General features: G+C 43.9%; 1 protein-coding gene across 1 annotated transcript in view; it reads right to left on the bottom strand.

Annotated features, from left to right (window-relative positions):
* The window catches only part of GFM2 (GTP dependent ribosome recycling factor mitochondrial 2), a 26276-nt gene extending 6188 nt beyond the window's left edge, over positions 1 to 20088 (bottom strand). Inside the window, exons 1-16 of the mRNA XM_066613900.1 lie at positions 20013 to 20088; positions 18303 to 18390; positions 17239 to 17284; positions 13084 to 13181; positions 11642 to 11767; positions 11038 to 11126; positions 10306 to 10394; positions 9126 to 9186; positions 8804 to 8989; positions 7183 to 7263; positions 5801 to 5949; positions 5257 to 5397; positions 5064 to 5163; positions 3889 to 4078; positions 2944 to 3020; positions 994 to 1132 (exon numbers count right to left, since the gene is read on the bottom strand). Of these exons, the coding sequence (XP_066469997.1) occupies positions 994 to 1132; positions 2944 to 3020; positions 3889 to 4078; positions 5064 to 5163; positions 5257 to 5397; positions 5801 to 5949; positions 7183 to 7263; positions 8804 to 8989; positions 9126 to 9186; positions 10306 to 10394; positions 11038 to 11126; positions 11642 to 11767; positions 13084 to 13181; positions 17239 to 17284; positions 18303 to 18390; positions 20013 to 20057 (1705 nt within the window). The 5' untranslated portion in view covers positions 20058 to 20088. The remainder of the gene's footprint in view (positions 1 to 993; positions 1133 to 2943; positions 3021 to 3888; positions 4079 to 5063; positions 5164 to 5256; positions 5398 to 5800; positions 5950 to 7182; positions 7264 to 8803; positions 8990 to 9125; positions 9187 to 10305; positions 10395 to 11037; positions 11127 to 11641; positions 11768 to 13083; positions 13182 to 17238; positions 17285 to 18302; positions 18391 to 20012) is intronic.
* Positions 20089 to 20144: the final 56 nt, after the last annotated feature.

Below are 20144 nucleotides of genomic sequence, written 5' to 3'. Positions count from 1 at the left end.
GGAGCTGGAGTGCAACAAATGCTCCAGAAGGAAGCCTCCCCCCCCCCACTGAAAAGGACTAAAAAGAGGCTTGAACTGGTAAGGGGAACGTTTTCTATTTTGCACTTGTAAAGCCAGGTGGGTCTTTATCCTGATATGCCTGAAATAGAAGAACTTTAAACTCAGGTACTCAGGAGGGCTGGAAATCTCACTGATTCTTTTTGGGGGGTTGTTATTGCAGGCAGACTACAGAGTAAGCTCCATTGACCACTATGGGACTTACTTCTGAGTAGACATGCATAGGCTTGCGCTCACAGGCTACAATTCTACCCACACTTTCCTGAGAGTAAGCCCCATTGACCACAATAGGACTTACTTCAAAGCAGATTCACTTGGTGGAACAGGACAGGCTCCCCCTTATTTAATTATTTCTTTTATTTTAATTTAATTATTTATAATTATTTATTTTAATTTGCTTGATAATGTCACTTCTGGCCATGACATCACTTCCAATGGGTCCTGGACAGATTGTCATTCTAAAAAGTGGGTCCCAGTGCTAAAAGTATGAGAACTGCTGCAATAAGCTGTTAGTAAGTTGACACAGGGTGTGTGTGTGAGAGACTCTACAAGTTTTCAAAATCACCAAAATCAGAACTTGGAGGAATAAGATCATCATGTTATATATCAATCAATGCGTAATTTCATGCAGAATGCAATGAAACAAACCACATTGAAATATCTGTGTTCAAAAGGTACAGCGAAAAGACCAGTGGGGGCGGGGCAATGGTACATCACCACACGGGGCGTTGCACCGCCCACTGCATGGGGTGATGCGCAGGCCTCCCGCACCGGGTGACACGAATCCTAGTGATGCTACTGGCCATACCCCCTGTACTTCCCTAGTTGACACCACTGATGCCAGGTACCCTGCTTAAGAAAGTTAACATGAAAGATGTTAACTAACAGCAAATAATAAGTACTTCAGTTGTCAGTTCAAGATGAGAGTCACCTCACCTTGAGCTTGTACTGAGTTTTGGATGGTTTCTCGATAAGCTATCTGAAGAGGTCCAAGATAGGTGTCCAGTCCATATTCACGTTTGATTCGATCATGAATGATCTCAATATGCAGCTCCCCCATGCCACAGAGGATAGTCTGACAAAAAAAAAATATGAATGCAATGGGAAAGTATTCTTAACAGCTGTGTCGGGCCCCTCCCAGATGCCCTGACCCCTGACTTACCCTGGAGCAGGCAACCCATGCCCAGGGTGGGGAGGCTTCCCTGCCCTTGAAAGGGGCAAAGCAGGTTGGCTCACCCTAACCAGCCAGAGGGGGCTGGCAGGGCAAACAAGGAACATTGCAGGAAACAAGGCAGGAACAGGAAAGGCCTTTTCTGCCCTACCTAGAGGAAGGGGAGGGGCCAAAGGGGGCAGGCTTGCTCCATAAAACAGGGAGGCCAGGGATGAGAGGCAGTCAGTGTGAAGCAAGGAGCTGTGAGGTAAACAGCTCCTGCTCCTAGGCCAGGTTTGGCAGCTCTGCTAGGGAGGAGGACAAGGGTGCTGGAACCCCCTCCCCCTTCAGCCAATCTGAGGCCTCCCTGGGGGTGGAACAAGCCTGCTCCAGGTCCCTCCAGGGGTGGGCCCCTACAAGCTACAACAAAAGCACTAGGGCAGCTTGTTTTTTGAAATGGCATCACTGATCAAGGGTAGATCTGAGTCAAGGGGAATTGCAATAGGGTAGCAAGCAGGCTGCATTTGCCAGGGACCAAGTCCATGGTCGGCCAGCATCGACCATTTAATTCACCAGAGAATGATGCTAGAACACATTGCAGTTGGTGTTACATAGTGGTTAAGAAACTGAGCTATAAATCAAGATTTCTCCAGTTCAAATTTTGTCTCTGCCATGAATTTCTAGGAAGCCCCCCAGCTGTAATAGAGGGATAACAATACAACAACACAAAGTTAAGTGAGTAAGGCTAACAGAATAATGGCAAGCATTCTGAATGATCAAAAAGCACTATGCAAACAGCAGGTATTATTATACTAATAAAAAATATTATTGACAAATTAGCACAAGCTATCTTGCTGCTATAGGTTCCAAAGTACATGACAAAGCAAAGCAAAGCAAATCATTTATGTTTGCAGGTCAGTAGTGAGACAGCCGTAAGGGAGACCTGGAGAATTACATTTCAAGAAGTCTATATAGATGCACAAACGTATGCCAGAAAAAGGTCCAGTACAAAGAGACTGCGTGTGGTGTGGATTACAATAAACCCAGCAAATGAATGAGAGGTATTTCATAATCCAAAACAGAATGCAACATACCATTAATATTATTATTTGGTGGAGAAATCGGGATGTTATTTACACTGTCCAAGTAAGGTGGAAATACTCTGATCTACAAAGGTAACATTCAGATGGCTTTATTTCTCACCATCCAACAATACTTATAAAAACATTGATATCTAAACATCTCAAACTCCTTCCCAACAAAAGTGAATTGGTGCAAGGTCAAATCATGTATTACTTGCAGGTGAAAGAGTCTCAGCTTTTAATGCAACTATGAAAATGAATGCATTACTGATATGGTTATTTCTGACAATCCCATGTACAAAGCCTTTAAAAAATTTTTTTGCATCTCTCAAACTAGTTCTACCAAAGTAACATGGTACAAATGCAAATGGTTTTAAAATATTCTAATTATTATGGTTTTGTCCCACAGAACCAACGGTATTACAATTTTGCCAATGTGCCATAAGTGCTGTTAAATAATCTTTTAGTCCTTACAAAAATACAATTCCTATGGTAATTAAATCAGTTCAAGCTTTGTAATTTAGGATATATCTAGGAATGTGAAGTGACTGTTGGAACAGCCTTTCTTTTAATTTTTTTAATTAAAAAAAACCTCAATGAAGCATGCACAATTAACATGGAGAGAATTTTAGCAATTAACATTCAAAACCTTACTTGCCCAGTATCAGCATCTATCTTGACTTTCAGACTTGGATCTTCACGTTGTAAGCAAGTCAAGGCACGATCCAGATCTGGAGCAAAACAGACCAACAACTATGGTAAGTATAAAAAATACAATTGGTTTTATGTAGGCAACTGTAAACATAAATATTCTGAAGGGATTGGTAGCCCAATTCTGAGCTGCCTGGAGTGCAGGGCTGCTGCAGTGTCAAAAATGGCTGCTGCAGTATCCTGCATGCACCAGGCAGCCACTGCCGGCTCCTCGGGTGAAGGGGACATTCGTCCCCTTACACCGAGTAAGGGAAGTAGCTCCGCAAAGGGGCTACCCAACTCTGCAGCAACTCTTTAGCCAGCGCAGAATCTGGAGGCCTCATTTCGGGCAGTGAGGTCCGACATAGGGCTCTGCTCAGCTCCACTGGTCCCACCACCTTCCCCCGCCATGCCTTTCTTCCTGCCCTCCACCTGCCCCAGAATGCCTCCTCCCCATCTCTCTTCCCAATTTACCTGTTTGCCACCAAACACTTTGCACAGAGCACCTGGTGGCGCATTGCTAGCCTCCGACCGGTGCTGTCCCAGCCCAGGCTCGCACTGGGTCAGTAGTAATGTTGTTGGCACATTTGCGATAGTGTGTGCCAGCAGTGAACAGGAGCGTGCTCAATAGGATTGGGCCCTAAAGCAGTAGTTCCCAAACTCACCAGGGCTGTGGTGCCCTTTGCACTCCCAAGGGTGCCACACTGCCTCTTCTTCCAGGCTCACTGGATCAACATTTCACAAAATCTTGAATGATGTAGGCCCAGAGAGCTGGTAAAAGAGGCTGCGTGGTCATCCTCTGACTGCACTATGACACACACTTTGGGGACCTCTGGATTAAAGAAGGAAGGAAATGATCCATGAGTAGAACATACTATTATCCTATATATTGAATCTGCAGCATCGTACCTGGTTGCCTGGCCATGGACGATGGCTCTATTGTACAAAAGAAAACTGGCTCTGGGACCTCAATGCCTGCCAAGAGAAAATTCTCCACTCCACTGCTTCGACCACGCTTTGACCCTACATCTCTTCCAGCTTGTCGGGCTGCAGCCATTGCAGAAGCCTTGGATGAAACAATGGTGTCTCCAGTGGCACTCTAATGAATGTGAAAGAGCAAGTGACATATTCTGCCAATGTGTAATTGGGTTTTCATCATTGAAAAGCTCTGAAAAGTAACCAATTACAGAAGGTTGCTTACAAGGCAAATCACCCTGGAGAGACCTCAGTTACAGCCAGTTCTTTCTTTTGTTTCAAACCAACTTCTCTAATAGTTCTTCTATGCCAGTATAAAGAACCACACTCCAATTGTAACAAAAAAGGATGTTTTATTTCCACATACTACTTTTCACTACAAAGCTAAGTTATAGCCTCTGTAGCCATAAGCAGACTGACACAAAGAGAGATTTCCTAAATAAACTAATGAAAAAAAATGTCACTGAAACAAAGAAACCACCAGAAAAAGTCCATTTAACACTGGAGAACTGAAGCTGAACAAATACTATCAATACCAGTGGTTTTCAAACTCTCCGGGAGTTTGAGAGCTGCAGTAAGTTGTTGGGTGAAGGGGAGATGCAGCGAAGCAATCCCCAGGATTGTGTCACTTTCAAGGGGCACACAGGCTCTCCTGCACTCACCAGAGGCTGCAACAGGCTCCGGGAAGTGCAGGGGGCCCCGCGCCAGCCTCCGCAGCGTCCCCCAAAGCGCACAGACGCTCAAAATAATGATTGTGACCCACTTCCAGTTTTCAGTTGTGAAACCAGAAGTGGGTCACAATCAGAATTTTGAATGTCTCCACATATTGGGAAGCCCTGCAAAGGTTAGCATAGGGCTTTTCACACTCCTGGGAACCTGCTGCAACCTCTGGTGAGTGCAGAAAGCAACAGAATCCTAGGGATCGCTTCGTTGCATTCCCCCCTCCCCTCCCCTTAAGGGGGTGGAGGCCAGGGCTCTCTGGCTGGGGTGCCACGAGGCCCCAGTTTGAGAACCACTGATCAATACAATAATTCCCCATTTTAACATTGGTGCAATTCTACAAAATAATATTTTTTGTGCAATTCTACAAAATCATACTGTGTCTCTACCTGTTTCAACCCAACAGTCAGGGCAATGTTGCCAGCCGTTAGCGAGGAGATTTCTATCTGCTGATCGGCAAAAGGGAGCAGCAGGCGACTCATTCTCTCTCTGCAATGGAGGACTTGGGTTAGGCACAACTTCCATGAAAGGCAACCATGTCCTGTGACACTTGAGTGCACCCCTTCATCCTTTTTTACTTACACACAGTTTTTGTTAATGTTATAGACAGCTGACTGAGGTTTCATGATGCCAGAGTAAATTCTTAAGAAAACCAGTGGCCCACGCTGTTTGTCATGGAGCACTTTAAATGCCAGAGCACACAAGTCATCTTTATACCACTTCCTGAAAAACAAAGCCATAAGAGTGACTGCATGCAAGGAAAGGGTATGACGTTTAGCCATATGTCCACTGATTCAGAACACCACAATCATTGATCATTTAAATACTAAACTGAATAGGATGCTTTACTGGCTATTTGAATGTGTATACCATTTGAATCAATACAGTCAGGCTAAAAGAATATAAGTGAATAGCAAACACACTAGTGGGGTACAATCCATTTCTCCCAGACAAGCAGGGATTGGCACATAATTTTAACAGATCTCTTTTCCTCTCCCACAACCTAGTTCTCAACCAGGTACCAACACTGTCAGTCATTACTGAATTATAATGAATTATTTCCATTTCATAGCTTTCTTTAATTTATACTTAGATAAATTAAGGGATATCATCTTCTGTTACTTACATGAAGTCATAGTGGCATTCATCTGGTGCAGGCAAATACATGGAGATTGCATCCAATAATGGCTGAACACCTTTATTTTTCAAGGCACTTCCACAGAACACAGGTACTGCTTTCCGAGCCAGGGTTACTCTTCGTACAGCAGAATGTAGCTGAACAATACCAAGAAGATTCAAAATTATGGCAGAAACCTACTTACAATTCAGTTTAATATGTAGAGAACTAGGTTTGCTGTAAGTTTACAGATCATACATTCTTTGTGAATTGGTTTCTGTTCATTCTGGCCAAAGTTGCATAATCCCAAAATTCTAGCTCTTTAAAAGGCAAGAATCACAGATATATACACAAATCATTTGTTCATTATATCAACAACACCTAATCCACTCCTGGGCTTCGCCTGATATTCATTATGTGATACATACAATAGACCTTAACAACTTCAGATTCTATTATCAAACTATGGTAATAAGAAAGCAACTGAGCAGTGCAATGGAATGGGGTATGGGCCCTATTTGGAAGTATTCACCCTGCACACATTCAGAAAGCACCTGAAAATCCTCCTGACTATGTTTTAATATGCTTAGGAATCATCCTGAATATCAATATGAGATGCAGTTTTACAGTAACTAACCCAATGTTGCCTGTTTATTTTAACTGTCTGGACATGCCTAGCATAGCACTCTGAACTCTAGACCAAAGACTTTGTGCACCCAGCAAGACCATCACCACCCCTCCCATCATATCATAAACTGATTGTGAAAGTCTAATCTGTTTCAAAAGCCATGGGGGGGAGGGGAAGGAGCTGTTTGAGAAACACCAATCCAAAGCTCGCTTGGATACATGGAACTAACTGTGTGGGTTCTTGGATCCTAAATTATACCACTATTTTATCTGGACTAAAAGCCCTTTTTGGAAGTATTCACCCTGCACACATTCAGAAAGCCCCTAAAAGCACTAATAATAGAGCAAAAAAAGCTATCCAGTTAAACAACTCCCTGCTGCTTTTTGCTATAACTTCTTTATAACCATTTTCAACTACAGACAGCATACCAGACACCTGCTATTTTTAAAATTCATTTTTAAATTCTTGTTTTTCTTCCTCATTCAAGAAGTCAAGGCAGCTTGCAAAGGTTAAATGTTATCCAAAAAAACACCCATTTTTTTCCTGCCTGCCAGCACCCCATCTCTCCTTTTTCCAAAATACATTCTTAAATCCTATGTGTTATAATAACCTCAAAGATGAAAAATAATTTATTGCTAACTATGAAGAATACATTTGGCTGTACTATTACAAAAGCAGCAGAAAATATTTTACCCTGTTAAAGACAAGCAAGATATAATTGTGTGACAGCCAGTTCATACAACGAACAACTTAATCCACAGACCTTTTCAGCTGGCAATGAATCAAAACTCTCACTGAACTCCCCAAGGACCAATTCAGCGAATTCATCATCCAGATCAGCAACCTTGTAAACGAAAACAAGCCAGCATTACCACATTACATACTATTCAACAGTTACCTCCAAAATGCCTCTTTAGCTCAGGGGTATCCAAACTCATTTCATATAGTACACTGAACAGCATTCATGGTGCCTGCTGAGGGCCAGGAGTGACATCATTAAGAAGGGAGTGATGTCATTAATCAGAGGATGGCCAAAAATAGGAACTTTGTTCTCACACAGAAACTTATTAGCTGCAAATGACAGAAGAGAAATGTGCAAATCTTGATCATATTTTCAAGATATGGGAGAGCCCAATTATCATGCTGGCTACCTTTCAGCAGCATCCTTTGCAGCTCAGCAGCTGAGAGATGGCCTGTGAAGTGATGCTTTGGCAATCCCACAATTGCTGACTGAGAGCCCAATCCTGAGCTCCCATGGTGTGCGGCTGTAGCAGCACTGAAAATGGCTGCCGCCGCATCCTGAGCACCTCAGGAGAAGGGGACTTTCATCCCCTTCCCCTGGGTAAAGGGAGTAGCCCTTCAATGGGGCTACTTGATTCACCACCGACCAAATGGTCGGTGGTGAAGCAGGAGCCTTCATGTCAGGTGCCAAGCCTGATGCAAAGGCTCTGGATCCAGTGGAGTGTCGCTCCACAGGTCCCGCCTCCCTCCCTCCCCACTCCCTCCCCAGCACGTCTCCTCCCCACCTCCTCCCGCCCCACTTTCCTCTCTGCTGCTTGGCGGTTTGTGCGACTGCTGAGTGGTGGAGGCCAGGCGCCCAGCACTAGCCAAGTGGCGGGCTAGCACAGGTTCTTGCCCGGCATTAGAGCTTGCAAACACGCCTTATGGCACATATGCAACAGTGCATGCCGGCAATAAGCCAGTGCGCTGAGCTCAGGATTGGGTTATAAGGGCCTAATCCCAAACAGTGTATGCCGGCTTACCACTGGCCCATACTGTTGCAAACGTGCCGTAAGGCATATCTGCAGCCCTCAGCACCTGTCCAGCACCAGTGGTAGCTCAGCGCTGGTAGACTGCCACTGCTCCTTGGTCGCCCGAACCTCCAGGCAGTGGAGAAGCAGGTCGGAGTGTGCAGGGAGGAGGCATTCCGAGGCAGGGAGGAGGTGTGCTGGGGGGAGGAAGCAGAACAATAGGGAGGCGGAACCAGCGGAGCTGAGCTCCGCTACCACCAGAGCCTTCATGTCAGGCTCTTGATGCTACGGCAGCCCAAGGGTTGCCACAGAATCGAGTAGCCACATTGCAGGGCTGCTTGCCTGAACTGGGGGAAGGGAACAAAAGTGCCCTTCCCTGGAGGAGCCGCCAGCAGCTGCCCTGTTGTGTAAGCAACAGGCAGCTCAGGATTGGGCTCACCCTGTTTGCTTTGGCTATGTGAACCAAAGAGAATTACAGCTAAGAAAACAAACTACATTTTAAACTGTTGAAAAGGCAACATGACTGAACCCTATGAATTATTCACTAGAGTGCCACATTCAGTTCAAAAACAAACCAGAGGTTTTTTTCCATTAAGGTTTCAAGTGTTTTCTATATTTACTTTAGAACTTTACTTGTTCTATTAAGGTATTTCTTGCATCACTAGCATCCCGTAGCAAGACAAGATCATCCGTTTCTTTCAAGGGTTTCCGTTCAAAAATCTTCCCGTCATCCAGGGCAGCTGCTGCCTTCCAAATAACTTGCTCCTTGGTAATCACATCAACAATTCCCCTAAAGGACTTTGCCTCCCCAATTGGCAACTGTATGAAAGATAAAATATTTTAAAAGTCAATTAAATGGTTCACACCTGAAGGTAACATCCGGCTTACAAATGAAGCATTATAGAATGAGTGAAATTACATTAATTACTACAATGTGAACAGCATCTTGAATTACCTGTAATAGCAGAGGCTTAGTCTTCAGTTTCTCCTTTATGCTCTCAACAGCATGGGTAAAACTAAGGACAAAATATCATTCTTAGTGTGCGAAAGTTGCTCACCTATCTTTGATATACCCTTTCCTCTCAAAATAAATTCCTTCTCCAAAGCACTAGACTGTCACAGATAAGCAAAAAATAAGACACAGCAAATTGGCTAAGACATCCAAGGAAATAAACATTTGTGCAAATATCACTGAATTCTCACATTCAATACTCCCCACCCACTAAACTATGTGATTCTTCAGCTACATCAACACACAAAAAATTAACCTATAAAGTTGACAGTGGTCAGCACAGTAATTATTAACAGGCAGCACAATCCTTACCTACCCCCCCCCGAGCTGGCACAAGTCCCTTGTGCTGGATCCAGCCATAAAGCATGATTGCGCCAACTCAGGAGGAGCCAAAGCCAGCGCACAGACATGCACCAGACTGGCTGTGCCAGAGCCACCCCAGGGTAAGTTAGCACTAGTGGCATACCACCAGGCAGAGGTTTGGGAGAGCATGAGAAGGGTGTTCCGGGGTGGGGGAGGGCAAACAGTGGGTGGGCCCATGGGCATGGGATCAAGATCAAGCACTTGGACCAGATCCTAAACCTGCTCCAAAGAGCCCTGCGTTACATGGCCTGTTCAAATCTGTACCACCAGTTTAGATGGCACAGATCTGAATAGCCCCATAGGGCTGCTTGTGGAGTTGCTTGAGATAAGGGAAATGATTCACCTTACTCCAAGCTGTGTCCCAGCCTGCACCAAACCTAGCTGGCTTCCCAGTTCCAGCACAGGTTAGGATTGCTCCCTTAGAATTAAATACATACTAATGACATAGCTTGTGGCTCAACAGAACAGCAGCAAGGCCCATTGAACACAGAGGATCTATTTCTATTATAACATGTACAGTTGCATTAACGGTTGAAGTAGACCCTAAGGCCACAGCAACAGCAGCCACTGCTGCTTCAGCCAAGCTCAGCAGGTGCTTCTTTGCAGGAGCAAACCCAATTTGAAAAATGTTGACAGTGCTTACACTTTAGCTTTCATCTGCCAGGAAATTATATGGTTCTCTGAAAATCAGAAATAGACATCACACTCTACAACAAAGCAAGCTGTTCCTTCACTGATAGAAGAATGCCTATCTTAGTACCTTGCTCCATTTTTGTCCATCTTGTTTAGGAAACAAATTCGTGGGATATGGTGTTTGTCTGCTTGTCTCCATACTGTCAGAGACTGTGCCTAAGCAAAAAGAAGAAACATCAAATTTTTTGGCTTATGGAGCAACTGTTGTCACCTATCACTACTATGTATTACCAACCAAGATACATTAGAAGAACCATTTAAAACACTTAAATTCCTCATCAGAAAGCTTAAAATCTACAACCAACAGGTGACCCAAAATGGGCAAAAGTCAGGGACTGGAACAAATAGCATGAATAAGGAATATTAAGAGACAAACGGCAGTGAATGAGTACCTTTCAAAGACTATCAGAGCATGATCAAGGAGTTGGAACTCCAAGGCAATTCTTACACTATGATATGGAAGATGCATTTTTGGATCCTCTGTGTAAACATTCTTGCTGTTGCTATGCAGCATAGCACTTTACAGAAATGGGAGCCACACTGATATGCACCACTGCATATCAGTCACAATCACATAATGGTTTCTGTTGTGTAATTTGCTCCTTCAATGATGGTTTTTAGCTTCATTAGATCCAAGACTAGATACATAAACACTCCTCAAAAAGTGATGCAGATAATTATTGATGGACATGAGTATCTCTGATGCCCCAAGCGCTCATCAATTAAGACCACAGGTGCATAAACAGGACTAAACAAATCCATCTAGTATCTCTGAAAAACACTGCAAAATTATTTTTACCTCCACACCAGCTGAGGCATCAAATACAGCCACTGCACCATCCAGCACTCTCAGGGAACGTTCCACCTCCACTGTAAAGTCCACGTGACCTAAAGTCCAGTTTGCACAGAAAACAGAATTTTGTAATATTTCAACAATATGAAAACGATAAACATTTCTTTAGCTAAAAACTTTTAACTAGTTTGTCATGAAAGTCACGGAAAGCAACTCAGCTTAAAAACCACAGTAACAAGTGAATCAAATATTGTACCAAATCCTGGGAGGGTTTGGTTAGATTATGAATTTCAGACACTGCAATTATGGGAGGTTTACTTCGATAGTTTATCACTACTGGGAGAATCTAACAGGAAGTTATCTTGCATAAGAAACATTTGCATTCTTGTACAGATCCATTAAAATGAGTAGAAGCTAACAAAGATACAGTTCCCAAAGGATTATGTCCAATACACTGATAAATTGAAAGCATATATTTTTCAATACTTCATATTTAACATAGTGTATGCTTTTTCAACACCACCTGAAGACACTTTGTTACAATTTCCCTTACTTTGTCAAGTTTGTTTAATAGGATAGAAAATTATAAAGCATTCTCAAAATAACATACCTGGTGTGTCTATCAGGTTGATTCGATAGCCCTTCCAATCAAAAGTCACAGCAGCAGACTGAATGGTGATGCCACGTTCTCGCTCCTGGGCCATGAAGTCTGTTACAGTGTCCCCATCATCCACATCTGCCAATAGAGAGAATTCTTCCAGCTTACTGAGAACTTTAATTCTTCAGTCAGAATAAAATCCAAAGTCTCATGGAAAAACATGATAGAAAAAAAAGGCCCAATGCTCCATCCTACCCAACATCAAAGACTCTGAAAACTGGATAGGATGTTAACAAACTGGCCTTGAATTGGTATTTGACTATTGAAAAAAAAACTTAGACAGTTGAGGTGCACAAATACAACCACTGCCTTGCAAGTAACATGTAAGCCACTGAATAAACCTCAAGTGGGCAGAAAAAAGATGGGTTGCAACAAGGACAATGTTAAATCAGTATCATATCCTCCATTCTAGGACTGAAAATCACCTTGTATGCACAAAACACAGATAACTCAAAGCATAAACACTTTCATGAGTGCAGAGCCCAGTAGGGCAAACTGTATACCAATTCTCCTTCAAAAACAAAGGAGTGGAAACACAAAGAATACCCACAAAGAATACCCACCTAAAAGCCCCTAAAACAGAACCCTAGCACATCATCCTCTTCTGTCCCACAAATTCTCCATGTGCTAAATATGAGACATGGAAGCAAACAGACCTCATTGGGGAAAAAGTAGGGGAACAACAGAAAACTAGCCTAGCAGTGCAGCAAATGGACCACACCAAATGAAGGATAGGACAAAACGAAGACATTCTGAAGAACAGGAGGCTGTCTTGCTTGCACCAGTGAAAACAAGTGCAGAAGTAGGAATCTTAACATAGAATGGGGGTTGTAAAATACTTTACAAATTTCCTATAAACTAGGGGTGTCTAACTTTTTGGCAGGAGGGCAACATCACCTCTTTGACACTGTGTCAGAGGCCAGGAAAAAAAGAGTTAATTTACATTTAAAATTTGAATAAATGTACATAAATTTTCATAAATGAATATATTAGAGCTGGAACTTATACAAATGAATGAAGGTCTCACAATAGCTCAAGACCTACAAAAGGTCTTGCACAAAGCAAGGCCAGCCTTTCCTTTGCTGCCGCAAGCAGCAAGCAGTGGAGGGAGCCCTCGGTCCGCAGCTCATGTGAGAGGTCGAACCATCGCCCTCACGCTGAGAGCAGTTGTGTCAGGCCAGCATGGGCTCCAGCAAATCTCTGGAGGGCCAGAGGCTCATTGGAGACTGGGGCTCCTTGGGGGCCAGACTGGGGGTCCCCGAGGGCCACAAATGGCCCCAGGGCTGAGGTTTGAGCACCCCTGCTATAAACTAAGAAAACAAACTCAAGCTTAATTATCTCAAATGTTATAAATTGTTCCAGTTAAGCTTCACAAAGTACACTCTCTTTCTCACCTCCAAGGGTTCTTGTGTACCCAGAATAATACAACATCCTCTCTGTCGTGGTAGTTTTCCCTGCATCTATATGAGCCATGATACCAATGTTACGGATTCTGTGTGAGAAATGCAAAGGATTTTCAATTAGCACATTTTTATTTTATTGAAATTATTATGACTTGACGTGGCAGATACGGAAAGCAACTCTGCTCATTTCTGCACAAACTATATGCTCAACCCCACTGTTCTGAACAAGTGCAAGAACAACCTTGGAACCAAGACACAAGCAACTTGCTACACACAATTATCATGAGGAAATCTAAGAACAAGACAGAGAAATGTCTATGGATTTTTAGCCCGGACCACACTATTGTGGCTCATAGTGCTATAATTTGCAACATCATCAAATCACATACTGTCTCAGTTCACGCCCAACACCAAATGATGGTTTGGGACTACATGAGCAAACCTGAAATGAACCTTGGGCTTATGGACTCCCTGCTCTCCCATTTCCTCTTTCGCCTGTGCAACTTGAGTTGATTAGTTATTTCCTAGCACTTGCAGCAAACCATCACTTGCAACTACATTCAACTGGCAAATTAATGGTTCTTGCTTGGTCCTGTAAACCATGTTCACAGTTTGCTGGTTTGGATGTGGCTTTCCACAGACCAGGGCATAACTAACTGATTGAGTGCATAAGCAGAGACTAATTTCCAGGCTCATTCATGTACTGCCAAAGCATGTTTGTGTTGGAGAGGTGAGTTGTGCCACCCAGTGCATACATTCAGCAAGCATGTACATGTTGGCCTCCACCAGTAGGGGGAGTTGGTCTCGAGTTCAAGGCCTTGCAGGTTACTCTCTGGCTGTACTTCTCTGTAGCTGCTTCTCCTCTTGTCTTTTTGTTTCTGCCTTTGCAATATTGGCTGTAGTTACTTCTTTGTTCCAGTAAAGCTTTTAACAAATAAATAGTTCTGCTGAATGTGGGACTGCTTTAAACCTTTAGCACTGCTAACAGCATGGGCACTAGGTCAACACCATGTAATTGTCAGCAGTACCACAATTTTTCAATGTGGTCCTGAAAATGCAGTATATTTGCTTCTGAAATCCTCTGCCCAATAACAGCCCTTTCCGCACAGTCTTCAAGTAAGTGATATTTGTAAGCACAAATTAAGTAAGCACAAATTTTGGCTGGCCTTTATTACTAAGTTTCCACTTCTCCTCTTCAACACAGCCCTATGCATGTTTATGCAGAAGTAAGTCTTTCTTAATTCAATGGGGCTTGCTTCCACATAAGCATGCAAATAATTACAGCTGTAGTCCCTTACTCTTGATTAGGGGTATGGGAAACAATTTCTGCATTTGTGCCAGATTGCAGTGGACCTCAGGGGCTCCAACCTTGGAGCTGGGGAAGAAAAGCTGGGGCTTCTATTCACATTGGAAGTGCTCAGAAAGTCTCAGTTCCCCAGTGTCAGAAATGGCCAATCCCCACTCCAGACTAGAGCTGAAGAGGACAGGAACTATCTCTCTATAGTTGTGCTGTCCCAACCAAAGGTCAGTTCAACTGCCAGGATTATTATTATTATTATTAACAGCATTCTGTTGTTTGTTGGCAACCTTCAGTATCGAAAGACTATGGTATCGCGCTCTGAATGGTGGTTCTGGCACAGCGTCTAGTGTGGCTGAAAAGGCCGATTCAGGAGTGACAATCCCTTCCACACAGGGAGCAAGTATAGTGTGTGCCTAGTCTGTCTCCCTGGCTATGGGCCTTCCTTCTTTGCCTCTTTTCCTCAGTCTGTTGGTAAAGTGTCTCTTCAAACTGGGAAAGGCCATGCTGCACAGCCTGCCTCCAAGCAGGCTGCTCAGAGGCCAAGGTTTCCCACCTGTTGAGGTTCATTCCTAAGGCTTTCAGATCCCTCTTGCAGATATCCTTGTAGCGCAGCTGTGGTCTACCTGTAGGGCGCTTTCCCTGCACAAGTTCTCCATAGAGGAGATCTTCTGGGATCCGACCATTGCCCATTCTCACGACATGACCAAGCCAACGCAGGTGTCTCTGTTTCAGCACTGTATACACGCTGGGGATTCCAGCTCGTTCCCGGACTGTGTTGTTTGGAACTTTGTCCTGCCGGGTGATACCGAGGATGTGTCGGAGGCAGCGCATGTGGAAAGCGTTCAGCTTCTTCCCCTGTTGTGAGCGAAGAGTCCATGACTCGCTGTAGTACAGAAGTGTACTCAAGACGCAAGCTCTGTAGACCTGGATCTTGGTATGTTCCGTCAGCTTCTTGTTGGACCAGACTCTCTTTGTGAGTCTGGAAAATGTGGTAGCTGCTTTACCAATGTGTTTGTTTAGCTCGGTATCGAGAGAAAGAGTGTCGGAGATCGTTGAGCCAAGGTACACAAAGTCATGGACAACCTCCAGTTCATGCACAGAGATTGCAATGCGGGGAGGTGAGTCCACATCCTGAACCACGACCTGTGTTTTCTTCAGGCTGATTGTCAGTCCAAAGTCTTGGCAGGCCTTGCTAAAACAGTTCATGAGCTGCTGGAGATTTTTGGCAGAGTGGGTGGTGACAGCTGCATCGTCGGCAAAGAGGAAGTCACGCAAACATTTCAGCTGGACTTTGCTCTCAGTCTGGAGAGGTTGAACTTTCCCTATTTATATATACCATTTCACAACAGCTGAACAGATTGGCTGGATGGCTTCTCACCTCCTTGACCAGACAGCAGTGGGTGAATACTCATAATAGTGCAGGTGGGAAATGGAACCCCTTGGATATTGCTTAGTGTCCCTGCCTGTGTTTGAGAGCGCTGAATTAAAATAAACTGATTTCCCTAAGTAGATGTAATCTTGGAAGGCAAAAGGAAAGTGGGGGGAAGGCATGATTAGAGTCTGCATTTGGATGACTAATTCTTAACTGTAACCCTATACAGGTTCAGTCTCATTATTCTCAGAACTCATGTGGATGGCAAAAAATGCACTAAAGCAAATCAATTTTTAAAAAGTTCCTTTTTTTGGAACAACATTGATTGAAAAACAGCCTTGCTGACCTTTGTGGTGTAAGAAACAGCAGGCAATCCTTCAATCAGTCTTTCTCAAGGTGCTTAGAAAGGTTTTATTCTGACCCCTCCCATCACCAATGCAAAGTATCTTTCTTTCAAGTGCTCAGGGAGAAGGGAGGGGTCTTGAACTGAAGATGAAGCTGCCTAGAAAGAGAATGATTGATGGATTGTCAGCCAGCTGCCCTCTCTCTCTTTGTTAAACTACTGTTTTCCTTTAATTTAAAGTACCCTTCTCATTGCATTGATTGAGAAAAATCTGTGGATAATTAAGTTATACCTGTAATCAATGACTTTCTCTCTCTACAACAGCAAGAAAAGCAATTTTTTAAAACTGTGATTTTAAAGGGATGCATTTTTCCCCATCTCCAGGGATCAGCACATTCCTTCTCATTTGCAGTGGCCATTCGTGTTGAGTCAAATCCATGTATAAAAAATCCGTATATAACAAGGTTGGACCTGTATTTGTGTTTGTTGTTATAACAAATGATTAATATACATACCTGTTTATGAAATGTCTTGATTACAATATGGGAAATTAATTTATTTAAATCAATCCACCCCACACATAAACATGAGACATTAACTCCATGAACACACATAAATGTTCAAGGTACAGTCTTGGGTGCACAAACAACTACATCTATCAAAGCAGGACCTCATTACAGATAAACAGAGCAAAACACTACATTTATTGTTATTGAAGGAAATATTTCTATTTCACAACCCAACTTCCAGAGTTGAGAGTGCTTCTTCTCCACTTGTATATATCCTTCTACACCAGTGGTTTTCAAACTCTCAGGGACAGTTTGAGCTGCTCTAAATCACTGCGGGGGCGGGGGGGGGAGGCAGCAACATGATCCCCAGGATCTTACCAGAGCCTCCTGCAGCCTCCTGAGGGTTTGGGGAGCCCTGCGCAACAGACTGCAGGGCTCCTTGAAGCTTAAGAAGTGAAAATAGAGCGATTCTTCCTGCCCCTTAAGGTGGCAAAGGCCAGGGCCTTCAGGCTGGGGCGTCACGACGCCCCAGTCTGAAAACCCCTGTTCTACACAAATAAACATGCAGTGTTTTCAGTTGTACAACCAAATAAGTATTATTATACATATAAAAAGGTCTTACTTAGACACCACTGGAGTGATAATAGTGCGCAAAGATTTGACATCATCTGTTAAAGAAAAAAATAAATAAACAGAATTTACATATATAATTTAAATGAGTGAACCATGGTTATTTTTACAACAAATATAGATCCCAACCACAGCTCTTCTTGCACAGTAGCCTGTTAGTGAAAAGAATTCCCTTTTTGTTTCTACTAAAGCACCACTGACTAGCACTGTCAACTTTAAGAGCTCTAATTGCTTGTTAGGGAGAGAAGAAAGGGAATGCCTACACTCTTTCCCTGCTTCACAAAAGTGTCAGTCAAAGTTGACAGCACTAATTATCTGTTTAACAATGTGTTCATGGCAGAGGCCCAATATACGTGACCCCAGGGGGCTGGGGGATAAGAATAGGCCCTCAGTTTGGCTGTACTTGTCATAAGAGGCGACTAAACAGCCACCGGGTAGATGGGACTCGTCAGCCTGGGAAGGCAGCTCATTTGAGAGAAGGAAAACTCTGATCCCAAACCTCCACTGCCTTGTGGCTACATCCAGTTATGGAAAAGGCTTCAGGAGTCAACCTCAAGGCAAAATCCAGAGCCGGAGTCCCTGAGGCAGTTCATGGCTGAACACAGTCATGTTCTGGCAACTCCTGCAACGCCGCTGGAACCAACCGTATTGGCCTCTGCCTTTCCATTGGACCATTTCAGCGACGTGGAGAGGGGGGATTTGCTGCATGGGTAACAGTCTATCCTCCATATCTACTCTACCCAGGCTTTGTGCTCTGGAGGACACTCTGTTCCAGAACCACCATTCAGAGCGCAATACCATAGTCTTCCGAGACTGAAGGATGCCAACAATATGGGGGGCAAAACTCAAAGATTTTTCCTTACCAGTAGCACACACGTAGAAGTATAAAAGAAAGCAATATGTACATGGAAATGTGTTTCAGCGAACAATTGCTCTTATCAGAATAAACAAATGCATTTTAAAAGCACGCAAAGATGCAAACAGGCTACACAAGAAAGATTTACTCCAACTATCCAGAAAATCTCTTAGAAACTTGGTGTTCTATCAATTTGTTACCTGGTAGGGTACTGTAATTCTTTTGAAGACAAAAATGGCCTTTTAATGGGTTTACAGCTAGAACTCTTGCTTTCCTGCAATACATACACTTTGAAGAGAAAAGTACGAGAGTGAGAACTCAGATTACATAAAAAAAATTTTTTTTTTGCAACCTTCAATACCAATTATACATATTAAATTGTCAGATATGAGAACGATGCAGATTTTCTGAGACTATGGAGTACTGGCTGCTTTCAGAAGTCCTAAACCAGTGTTTCTCAATGTTTGTCCTCTGTTCTACCATTTTGCATGGTCCACCTATTTGAAGTATCACCAAAAGTAACTGGAGATGACACCATTGCCTGTTACTTCTGGGTTGGGAATTAAGATGCAACATAACAAACACGAGTAAGAGGCTCAGGGTAGATGGTAGGGCTTTCTTGAGCACAGAAAAGCATGCTTTGAAGCTCTATCCACTGAGCCAACCCTCCTACCGCTGTTTTTTGTGTCGCTTTCCTGGTATTGCTGCCAGGTGACAGGTATCCAGGGGTCCTGTGAGTAGCACCAGGCACCACCTCAAGTACCACTGATAGTACATATACCACTGGTTGAGAAACACAGTCCTAAACAAAAGCTACAAGCTCAGGCTGCAATCCTATGCACACTTTCCTGGGAGTAACCCTAGTAGAACACAATGGAACTTACTTCTGAGTAGACATGTATTGGATTGTGCTGTGAGCCTGGATAAACCAAATCTAATATTGTAATGATATTAAGAACATAAGAAAAGCCTGGCTGGATCAGGCCAAAAGCCCACGCAGTCCAACCTCCTATAATAATATACAGTATTTATAATAATATAATATTATTATATTATATATCTGTGTGCCCCCTGAGGCATCTTGTGGGCCACTATATATCACAGTGGCCCACAAGATGCCTCAGGGGGCACACAAGACAACAAGAGACCTACATCCCTACATCCCCAAGGGTGCCTTCACTTGCATCTGGCATTCTGAGGTAGTCTCCTTCCAAAACCAGAAGGCTGCACATACCCATCATGGCTTGTAACTTGTGATGGACTTTTCCTCCAGAAATCTGTCCAATCCCCTTTAAAAGACACCCAGGCCAGATGCATCACCACATCCTGTGGCAAGGAGTTCCACAGACTAATTACACGCTGGGTAAAGAGGTATTTTAGTTTGTCTGTCCTCACTCTCCCAACACTCAATTTTAGCGGATATTCCCTGGTTCTGGTGTTCTGTGAGACAGAATATAGCACCCCACTATCTACTCTATCGATCACCACATCCCGTGGCAATGTGTTCCACAGACGCTCACTTTGAACAGATGTTCTCTGGTTTGTGTGAGAGGGAAAAGAGCATCCCCCTATCCACTCCATCACCATATCCTGTGGCAAGGAGTTCCACAGACAATTTGAACGGATGTCCCCTGGTTCTGGTGTTGTGTGAGAGGGAAAAGAGCATCCCAACTATCCACTCTATCGCCATATCCTGTGGCAAGGAGTTCCACAGACACTCAATTTCAGGGGGAACAGAGCATCCCTCTGTCACCCCCTGCATGCTCCTGTGTGTCTCAGTCACGTCCTGAGGCGCCTTTTCTCCAGCCTTCGGTGTGTTCAGAAAGCAGCCTCTGGGAGCGAGGAGAGCGGCTGCTGCCAAGCAGGCAAGGAGGTCGTCGAGGCCCTCACTCTGTCAAGCAGAAACTCACCTCGCTGATGAGGGAGGCCGCTCTGAGAGGTCCCAGGGAGAGCATGCTGGCCCCTGACAGCTCCAGAGGCGAGATCGCAGGCGGGGGGGGGCGCCTGTCCAACTTCCGGTCCGCCGGCCTCATTGGAAACAC

This window comes from Tiliqua scincoides, chromosome 2 (assembly GCF_035046505.1).
Source record: "Tiliqua scincoides isolate rTilSci1 chromosome 2, rTilSci1.hap2, whole genome shotgun sequence".
NCBI lineage: Eukaryota > Metazoa > Chordata > Lepidosauria > Squamata > Scincidae > Tiliqua > Tiliqua scincoides.
This window is presented reverse-complemented; position numbering and strand designations above follow the sequence as displayed.